Below are 10,345 nucleotides of genomic sequence, written 5' to 3' on the forward strand. Positions count from 1 at the left end.
CTGCTCTCCGTAGGGCCTGAGTTTGATTCCCAGCACCAACATGGTGACTCACAATCATTTGCAACTTCAGTTCCAGTGGACCCAACTCTTTCCCCTCGTGTCCATGGGCACCACTAGCACATGTATGTACATCTACAAATGCATGTACCCATGTACATAAGATTTTTAAAAAATTAAAACATTTCTAAAAACTAATAAAAGGAGAAATACAGAAGAGAAAAGAAGAGAAGGTTGCTGAGCCTTTTCTCCTATCTCAGAGTCACCATTTCACTCACCATCCTTCCCCATGTTCCTGCAAAAATTGCACTGCTTCTTCCCTCAATTATAAGACAGAGAACATTTTTTTTTTGTCTCTGCAGGGTTCTTACTTGTTTCAGCCTCATTTCCTGCTCTCTTTACCAGCAAGGTCATTGAATTACACTTTGATAAATACATCGTAATTAAGGATTACCAGAGGGGATTGGGGTGTGGATATTTAAAATTAATGTCTTTAATTTTAATGAGTCAGAAAGTCAATGACTCAAAAATTACTCTTTTTGTAGGTATTCAGCATGATTACGCAGTCAGCGTGTGCCCGCTGTGCGTGAAGGGCTCTTCTAGATGCTGTGTGGGGTGATGATGGCAGTATTTCCTGGGGACGTGTGCTAGGTAAAGCAGAATCAAGATGAACAGAAGCATGACAAAGCTGCCACTGAGTGATTGGAAGAGAGGAAGCAGAGGGACATGTGAATTGGCTATTGTCTTGATTAAATCAGGAAATCTTTACAGACAACACAAGGGTTCTGAAGTACTCAAGGACTATGGCTGCTGAGAAGCTGAAAAGTTCCCAAGAAGCTGTAAATTTCTAGCACAGAAATAGTAATCAGATAAAAATACTTGAGTGTTCTTTGTACCTTATGACAATCACTAGAAAGTCTGTAATGAGTGTATTTTATTATAAGTGATCTCCAGGGGAAATGACATATAGGACTGTACAAACAAATGCCAAATGATCTAATGAAAATGGACACTTAATTATAGCCATAAAACTGAGCTGCATGAAAAGGACCTTCGAGTGAGGACCTAAGGTGACAAAGAGGAAGGCAGAGATATCCTCGATCTAACTTGGGGATGAAGTGTGGGGACACTGAAAATGAGTTGGGCACAGAATGACTATAGTAGGACCATGAGCAATACTTTACTTCTGGTGAAAATCGTTTTGATAAAAATGACGAATGGCTTGGAAAACACTTGCTGATAAAACTTTTAAGTACTTTAAAAAGGTTTTACTTTTTATATTTGTGTGTGTGTGTGTGTGTGTGTGTGTGTGTGTGTGTACACTCATGGCATTCAGAAGGCGGCAGCAATGGATTCCCTAGAGTTGAGATCACATGCCATTGTGATCACATTGCCTAATATGTGAGCTGGAAGCAGAACTCTGGCCCTTTAGAAGAGCAGCAAATGCTCTTAATTGCTGAGCCTTTCAATTGGAGAGAACTCCAGACCCTAGAGGGTTAATTCTTGATAAAATGATCAATGAGATGTTAGGCAGCACATTTGGCTATAGAAGTAGTCAACTGTGAAGTCCAAACTTGTGTAGGAATTTATTTTTGTTTTGTTTTGTTTTTGTTTTTGTTTTTTAGACAGGGTTTCTCTGTGTAGCCCTGGTTGTCCTGGAACTTACTCTGTAGATCAAGCGGGCCTTGAACTCAGAAATCTGCCTGCCTCTGCCTCCCAAGTGCTGGGATTAAAGGTGTGCGCCACCACCACCTGGATGAGAAGCTTCTTTTTACAGTAGAGGGTGATTAATACAGAAAAAACACAACTACTCCATCTGTGGAGAATAGGAAAATGTAGCGTGCTCAGCTCTAAATGGGATAGCTACCCACAGAGCTTGGGACCATCATGGGAGAGGTTGGAGGAGCGATAGTAAGGAAGAGTCAGAGGCAGTGGACATCTTTGGAGGAGCAGTGTTTGCACGACATGACAGTGATTCTCATTGCACATATGAACTCACAACAGATGTAGCTGCATTCTCAAGACCTGTGCAAGATCAAGCCAGCCCAAATCCCAGCCTGGTTGGGGGAACAGTTCTTGAAGTTCCTCCAGTGAGAAGCTGCTGACAATGGTTGGCTTGCAGGGGATGAGCAGTCAGTTTTCTCCAGGGATACAGCCTCTGAGAGGTTACCCATGCTCTACTAGATTGCCTGGCACCCATGCACACCAAATGGAGTTCAGTGGCTTTTAAGAAAGAGTGACAGGGAGTTGGGGGAGGAATAGGATTGGCGAGTTAAAGGTGAAATTGTAGGCGAGAAATGGGGATAAATTTGATCAAAATCTCAAAGGAAGGACTAGGTACCAATCATGATCTAGTTGTACTGACTTACAGCATTCCTAGTAATTGTGTAGAAGTGCCTGCCGCTGCTTCAGAGGCTGGTTACATGTGTGAGCTTGACCATGGGTTGTCCAGGTATTTGGTAAACATTTTTGTGCGAGTCTGAGAGTTTGATTTTGAATGAGATTTGTCTTTGAAATGGCAAGCAGAATAAAGCAGATCGCCTTACTGTTCTCCCAGTGGTTGGGTGGGTGTCATCCAATCCACTGAGGGTCCGAGAGAACAACGAGCCAGAGACAGGGAGAGCTTGCTCGCTTCCTGACACTGCTGGCCAGGCTTTAGTTCTTTGCAGCCTTCAGGTCTTTGGACTCAGGCTGGAACTATAGCACCAGCTGTCCTGAACCTACAGCTCCATATTGCGTGAGTTAATTATTTACATTTTATCTGTATGTGTGTGTGTGTGTGTGTGTGTGTATGTATGAGAGAGAGAGAGAGAGAGAGAGAGAGAGAGAGAGAGAGAGAGAGAGACCACCTTTCTATGAAATACCATTACTCTCTTGTGGTTCTTTGAAGAACTATAATGTACTTATGTACTTGCTGTGTACTTGATATTCTAAGACTTATTACTGATTTTATTTAATATGTATGAATTCATATCTCATTGTACTTTTTATTTGTGTTTACTTGCTTTCCATGACATCATGAATATGCATATGTATTAATTATTATGTGTCCTTATCTGAGAAATGGCTCTTCAAAGCCTCAGATTTATATTGGGATATTAATCTTTTTCTTGATTCCACAGAACATTCTTAAGCTTTAGCCCCTAATCAGCATCCTTTTGTAATTGGTTATTAGCACTGATAACACCTTACTCTTTATTATTATTTTTTTAATTTTTGCTTTCCTTTTTTCATACTGAGAAGTGAACCCAGGGCCTCAGGCATGCAAGCATTCTGAAGTATATACCAAGCCCTAATTTTTATATTTATTATAACTTTGAGTAGCATACCAATTGCTAAACTATTAAATATTTTTCTTTTATTTTTTCACAATTATTGTGTTTAAAAAATCTTCCCTAACTTCAAATTATAAAGATATTTTTAAGTCTTAAAGTTGTGATGTTTTACTTTTTACATTCAAAATTTTTAATATCCCTGGGATTGAGTTTTGTGATATTATGAGGAAGTAATCTAAATTTAATTCTGTTCTCTATGATAATAGTCCCAGTCTCATTTATTGAGAAGGCCATTGTTTTCATGTATATTTTGTAATATTTTATATTTAAAGTATTTTATAGTGATAAAGGGGAGTGAAACATTTGGAAAAAAGACCTGGAAAGAAATGTATCAACTATTGACTGCACCTCTGTACATTTTACAGCTTTTCAAAATAGAGTTTGAGTATTTGTATAGGTACAGTAAATTATTTTATGGAAAATATTTTTTACAAAGACATGATTTATATAGCTATTTAACAGATATTTTGTTTAGATGACACTGTTGAGTGGCTAATAATAATTGAAAAGTACAAATAAATACTTCCATAAGGTAGAGGGTATGCATGTGTGTGTGCTTGTGTGTGTGCATGTGTGTGTGCTTGCTTGTGTGTAGTCAAGGAAAATTGGCACGTGCTTTGGTAAATAGAATTCTGTAGACGACTACAAAGTTCAGATTTAAGATGAGGTATCCTAGTAGGTAACATTGAACACGTCTACTATGAGAGTCCATGAGCTGTGGACTGGGACACCTGAAGCACTGGAGAAGTAAATGGGTGTGAGATGGGTTTGCATGTGCTGAGTAACAAGTCTTCCTGTTTTCTCAGCTGTTTATGTAGGAGCTTAGTACTGGAGGCAGATGGGATGCTGGAAGCGTTTAAGCATTTAAGGTTAAGATATGAGATATTGTAGCTAGCCATAAAACTCCACTCGTATGATGAAGGACAGGAAGGAACTATTTGTAGCATTTGCATGCTGGAGAAGTCTGGTTTTAGTTTAGTGGAAACGACGATGAATGAATCTCCATGTTAGATCAAGCAGCTGTAAGGAAAGAAGACCTTCCTAAAACGAGGAAGGGCTAAATCGGGGCTTTGGGTTAACTTCCCGTCCATTCCATCTGACCATTGCCCTGGAGTTCAAGGACAGGAAACAGGTATAAGTCCCATGATTATTGTAATGATGCACCAAGGCTGGAACCATAGGCAGTAATATCACGGTCATAACATAAAAGAGACTTTCTGAAATCTTCCTTCTACTGAAGGTTACAGAAAATGGCTCCCAAAATTAAATTGTGCATTGAGGTAGAGGCGAGGTCAGACTTGAGTTTGTCAATGGTTAGTGTTAATATATTTTTTTTTTTTTCCGAGACAGGGTTTCTCTGTATAGATCTGGCTGTCCTGGAACTCACTTTGTAGACCAGGCTGGCCTCGAACTCAGAAATCCGCCTGTCTCTGCCTCTGTGCTGGGATAAATGGACTTTAAATAGGTCTCCGGGCTTAAGAGAATTTTCCTGTGGACACAGGCGCCAGTCAGAGGGAGAAGATAGCTTGGGGCTGATGACTGCCTACTGCCAACACGGAGGATCTCAGAGAACAGAAAGAGGGAGCCAGGAAGAAAGACAGTCGTGATCATGATGAAGTCAAGCCTGGGAAGGCAGGGGCAGGAGGAGCGGCGGGTCCCGGGAACCCCCGAGGGGGCGTGGCCACCCACTCTACGGCTTGCTCTGTTCCTAGAAAAGGAGCGAGGTCCTGCTCAGCTATCTCCAGAGCCGCGCCCGGAACAGAATCACCAGCGTAGCACAAAGGGTCCCTGCTTCCAACTCCTTCATCCCGGGTCTTCTTCTTCACTTTCCTTCTGCTTCCCGAAGTGGGACACCACGAACCTGCACGGACACCTCCTGTCTTCCAGCCAGAGGCGCATTTGGGTATGTACTAGGAGGCGCAAGCCAGGTTCCGGGTTCCGGGAGGGGTTACTCTTCTGCTTCTCAGCAGCAGTGGATGGAAAGGGCGTTGGTCCTGAAACTAACCAATTGAGGGGAAAGAAAGTCTTGGCGCCAACCCCTCACACCCTTTTAGAACTCGTCTCCTGCCACGGTCAGCTCACTCTGCGTGCAATCTGCACAAAGCCCGACCATACAAAACGATGTGAATATTAAATTTCTTTTTTTCCTTAAAAAGAAATTATTTTTTATGAGGAGGAGAAAGGCAGTAGTAAACAGGAGCTGAATCTTGCTTTCTGGGTACCGGATTCTCCATCCCGTTTTGTTTGAGCTGGCTAGCAAGCGGGTGGTGGTACAAGAACATTTAGGGTACCAGTCTGGATGAACAGCTATGCCAATCTATTGGCTTGGTTTAGCCTTGGTTTTTAGCCATGTTCTAGGTCGATTCGCCAAGGAACCAACTGTCAGAGAAACTTTGCAGAGAAGGCATTAGAACATGATAGTATGTGCTAACCATAATTGAGCCTGAATCGTCTCACACTAGTTTGTACCCACCCTGCTTTCTTACATTTTTATGGATACATCTTCATTGCTAAACTAATCCCAAACAACCTTAGAAAAGCCAAGATCCACCAAACATGAGTGCTTACCGAATAATTTTTTTCAGTGGAAAAAAAAATACAAATACCTGTGACAGCCAGTGCCATCAGGTAAATAGATTTCTAATAATTAAATTAAAAATTGACAGAACCTATCAGCTCCATGTAGAATGGGGTGCATTTTAATCCTTTTGAACAGAGAGACAGGAGTCACGCCACTGAGAAGCGTTCTAACCTGTTTAGAAAGAAAGTAGGTACACGTTTTTGAGGTTTCTTGCAGCTGTAAAAGCCTGATGAAATGAAAGTCACATCTTTACATACAGTAGATTCCAGTGAATCCCAGAGACAGCTGGTTGGCAAATTGGAAACATAACATCCATTTAAAGGATAGTCCGAGAGCCAGCAGCTCAAAGGCAAACCAACAAACACATATTCGACTATACCATAAAACATGGCTTTAATTTTCTGAGTTTAAATCGAATACTTCTCTTTTTAAAAAAAAAATCTCCCTTTCTCTGTACAGGATGGGCTCTGCTGTAAGGAGGTGGTTCTACCTTCCCCTGGGCTGCGTTCTGCTGTTCAGTCTCACTGATGCTGACTTGGAATTTCAAAAGGGAGTGCTTGCCAGCATCAGCCCTGGCATCACAGAGGGCATAGATCCCCAGTGTTGGAACACTTGCTCTCTGACGCTGATAGACCTCAAGGAAATCAAGATAGAGCACAATGTGGATGCGTTCTGGAATTTCATGTTATTTTTGCAAAAATCTCAGCGTCCTGGGCATTACAGTATCTTCTTAAACATAGCCCAGGACTTCTGGGACATGTATATAGACTGCTTGCTTTCAAGGTCTCATGGGATGGGCAGAAGACAGGTGCTATCTTCCAAGTATAATTCCCACAGAAAATGGCAGGACGTGATCTGAAGGTGTACCTACGCAAGTAGTGATGTTGCTTTATTAAAAATTCTCCACTTAGTTCGATTATTTCAGGTTTGTCAAATAAGCTAGCAAATTATCATATTTAGTTTTTTAAAATGTACTTTTTTATTTTTACATCATGTAGAAATCATGAGTGCTTCATTATCGGTAACCTTAGAATATACATTGTTAGATCATTAAAATCATCTTACTGTTACCGCATGTGTAGTTCATAGGAAAGCCATACACCTTTGTATCTATTAATATTGTAAGACTTAAATATCAAGCTTGTGGTAGCTTTTTAAACAAAGCATTTTCAATGGGTTGCATAGAAGAATGGAATCTTATACTGATTTTTCCCGATACTATAGAAATTGATTATAAAACATTTAAGAAGAAAAACACAAATACCTCAAGCAAGATGGCAACTGTGAGCAGAATCCTGTTAGTATTTGCCAAGTCAAATATTTCCTGCTATAAATAAAATGATGATTTCCAGTTTCTTAATCTGGTGGTTTTCTTTCTTTGATATATAACTGCCTTATTGGTAGTGGTTGAATTATTTGAAAGTATTTAGATAATGTTATTAGTTTATTATTCAGAAAGCATTTTGCCAAGTTATCTTTGTTTTTAAAATAGTACTTCAAATATTTTTTACTAGTCAGTCAAGTAATTAATTTTATTAAGTATCTGGTACCATAATATTTAAAACTGTGCCCCAAGTAATGCCACTATCTACAAGTGATGTTTATCTTGATGTAATGTTCATGTATGTGTGTGTGTCCTTGTGTATCTGTTTATGTGTTTGTGTGCGCATTCATGTGTGTGTGTTTAATGTGGGTATGTGGCTAAAGGGGCAGTTTGAACACCTTAGCACAGGGATTGCAGATGGTTTAGAGTCATTGTGTGGGTGCCAAGGATTGAACCTAAGTTCTCTTGGAGAGCAGCCAGTGCTCTTAACCTCTGAGCCATCTCTCTAACCCCTATGTTATAATTTTTATTTTTCTCAACATTAAAAAAATGATCAACACACACAAAGAATCTACAATTTAGCAAAGTACAGCATGATATAATTTTTGCCTAGGTATTGTCAGTTCCATTTTAGACTTAGTCATTTTTATATGAGTTACCACTCACACCATATTCCACAAACAGTATGGAGCTTTAAAGAATTGTACCAAGTAAAAGAACGACACATGAGGAAATGGAATGGTGGGAAGTGATTACAGGAAACTACTAACACACAGTTATGGTTTATATTAGTAATTTTGATTGTATGCAGTCAGCAAGTCTTCTAGGGCTTGGGAGATGGCTCAGGTTTGTAAAGTGCTTGGGGTACAAGCACAAGAGCCTCAGGCCAGATACTGAGGCAGAGGAGCACGTGTCTGTAAGCCCTGTCCTGGGACAGGGGAGGACAGGAGGATCTCTGGGGCTTCCTGGACAGCCAGTCGGACAGAACTGGTGAGTTCAAGGTAAGTAAGACACCTTGTCTCACAAAATAAAATGGAGAGTGGTAGAGGAAGATGCGCAACCTCACTCAACCTCTTCCCACCCCAGCCTACACCTCTGATGGAGACCTGGAAATTGATGAGATCTCTAAGTTTCAAGGTGAAGAGGGACTCAAGAGCAGTTTGAAGATTCTTGTTTTCACAAGAAAAACCAAACCAGGTTTTATATTTTTGAATCCCCATACGTTTCCAGGACAAAGAACCAATAGAAATCTGCCCAATAGATTTCCCTATGGCTATCATGAGACACATAATTTTTTCAAGTATTTTGATGATGATGACATATTCTTTTCTGTACACAAATACAAGCAAGCTTATAAACAGCAAAAATGACCATGTGGTGGTGGCACACACCTTTCATTCCAGCCCTTGAGAGGCAGAGGCCCCGGTATCTCTGTGAGTTTGAGACCAGCCTGGTTTATAGAAATAATTCCAGAACAGCCAGGATACACAAAGAAAGCCTGTCTCACCTCCCAACCCCCGGAAACCCAGCAAAAAATAATACTGAATAAATGTGTCTGATGGCTTGACTTGACCTAAGAATAAACCTTGAATTAAGGTGTGTATTCTCTGAGTTTGGACCACTCTGAAATCCTCATGAAGTAATACTAGGGCTTTAGTAAAGGTTTTATATACATAAATTTAATGGCGGTACATGAACTGTGGGCTAAGAACCTTCAGTGTTAAATGAACCTCTTACTTTTACAGATATTAATTGACAAGTGTTATTTTGTGTAACTACAGTTTGCATAAGTGGCAAACAGAATGAGACTGTAGGTCTAATAGACTTTTAGGTTGAAAATATTTTGCCTTTTAAGGGAGGAGCCTCCTAAGCTCTGGAAGGCAGCTGGCATTAGTGAGATGACCAACATTCAAGAGGCTCAAGAGGTATCATGGTTTTCCTTCGGAAACAGTTTAATGATTTTCATAACCTGTCACAAGTGATTACAGTTCAATAGTTCAGTGCCATAAAGCAAGACTATATAATTTTGGCCTAAACTATGTCTGAACGGTTGTCACTAATCACCCACAGTAACTGTAAAAATTGTGTTTTGTCAATGATAAACATTTCAGCTTTAATTAATAAAATTAGTGGTTAGTCTTCGACCTAAACTGATTACAAATGGGCTCTTCATTCTCCTAAATTATATTCTGCTACACTGTTAAGAGCATTTGGGCAGGAGAAGTAATTCAGTGGGTAAAAGTGCTTGCCAACAAGCCTGGCAGCCATGGTTCTAGCTCCTGGGCCTGTGTGGTTGAAGAAGAGAATCCTATAAATTATCCTCTTGCTCGTTTACACACACACACACTCACACACACACACACACACACATGCACACGCGCGCGTGCACACACACACACACACACACACACACAATTACATTTTTTATTAAAAATTAAGGACATTTTCTACATTTGATCTTAGCCAAAAGGCCGAGAAGCAATAGGACATTTTCTAAAATGAGCATTGCTTTAGGATAGTTCATTGTAAGCATCTTTTTAATGATTTAGATATGTTAAAATTTCTCTCAGTAAATTGCCATGCCATATATTGCTTGGCTGGAAACGTGAGATGTGGGAATGAGGGAACGACATTCAGACAGACAAGCTAGGGTTGTGTGGGATGTGTTCCCTAGGATGGATGGAAACTCATTTATTAATTATCATTTATTATTATTACACAGCACAAGGAAGAGGGGTCAGCTGGGACCTCTCAGTGGGAGTCTGCACTGGAGCAATCTCAGGCTGGAATCATCCAGGGGAAAGTTGGAAGGGGCTCCCCTTCCTGAGGAGAAGGGAAGGGTCAATGGGGAAGGACGGTGGGACTGGGGGAGAAGAGGAGGGGGCTGTGTTGGGGATATAAAGTGAAAAAATGAATGAAAAAACGTAGAAAGTTTCACCTAATGCTTTCTGCACACACTGTCAATAACTGCCATCATTTCTGTAACTGTACTACAGCAGACTCAAAATCCAGCTCATGGACGTCAGTTTGTGTTGAGTTCACTTAACTTAATGCATAACTGGTGAGTTTCTAGAAATCTTAAGGACATGGAGTAATAAAACCAGCTAA

General features: G+C 40.4%; 1 protein-coding gene across 1 annotated transcript; it reads left to right on the forward strand.

Annotated features, from left to right (window-relative positions):
* Positions 1-5,071: 5,071 nt before the first annotated feature.
* Gm8773 (predicted gene 8773) lies at positions 5,072-7,273 on the forward strand. Its single transcript, NM_001384231.1, has 2 exons — positions 5,072-5,235; positions 6,373-7,273. Exon 2 carries the CDS (start codon positions 6,374-6,376, stop codon positions 6,770-6,772), a length of 399 nt encoding a protein of 132 aa, NP_001371160.1. The 5' UTR covers positions 5,072-5,235; position 6,373; the 3' UTR covers positions 6,773-7,273.
* The last annotated feature ends 3,072 nt before the right edge of the window (positions 7,274-10,345 follow it).

This window comes from Mus musculus, chromosome 5 (genome assembly GCF_000001635.26).
Source record: "Mus musculus strain C57BL/6J chromosome 5, GRCm38.p6 C57BL/6J".
Taxonomy (NCBI): Eukaryota; Metazoa; Chordata; class Mammalia; order Rodentia; family Muridae; genus Mus; species Mus musculus.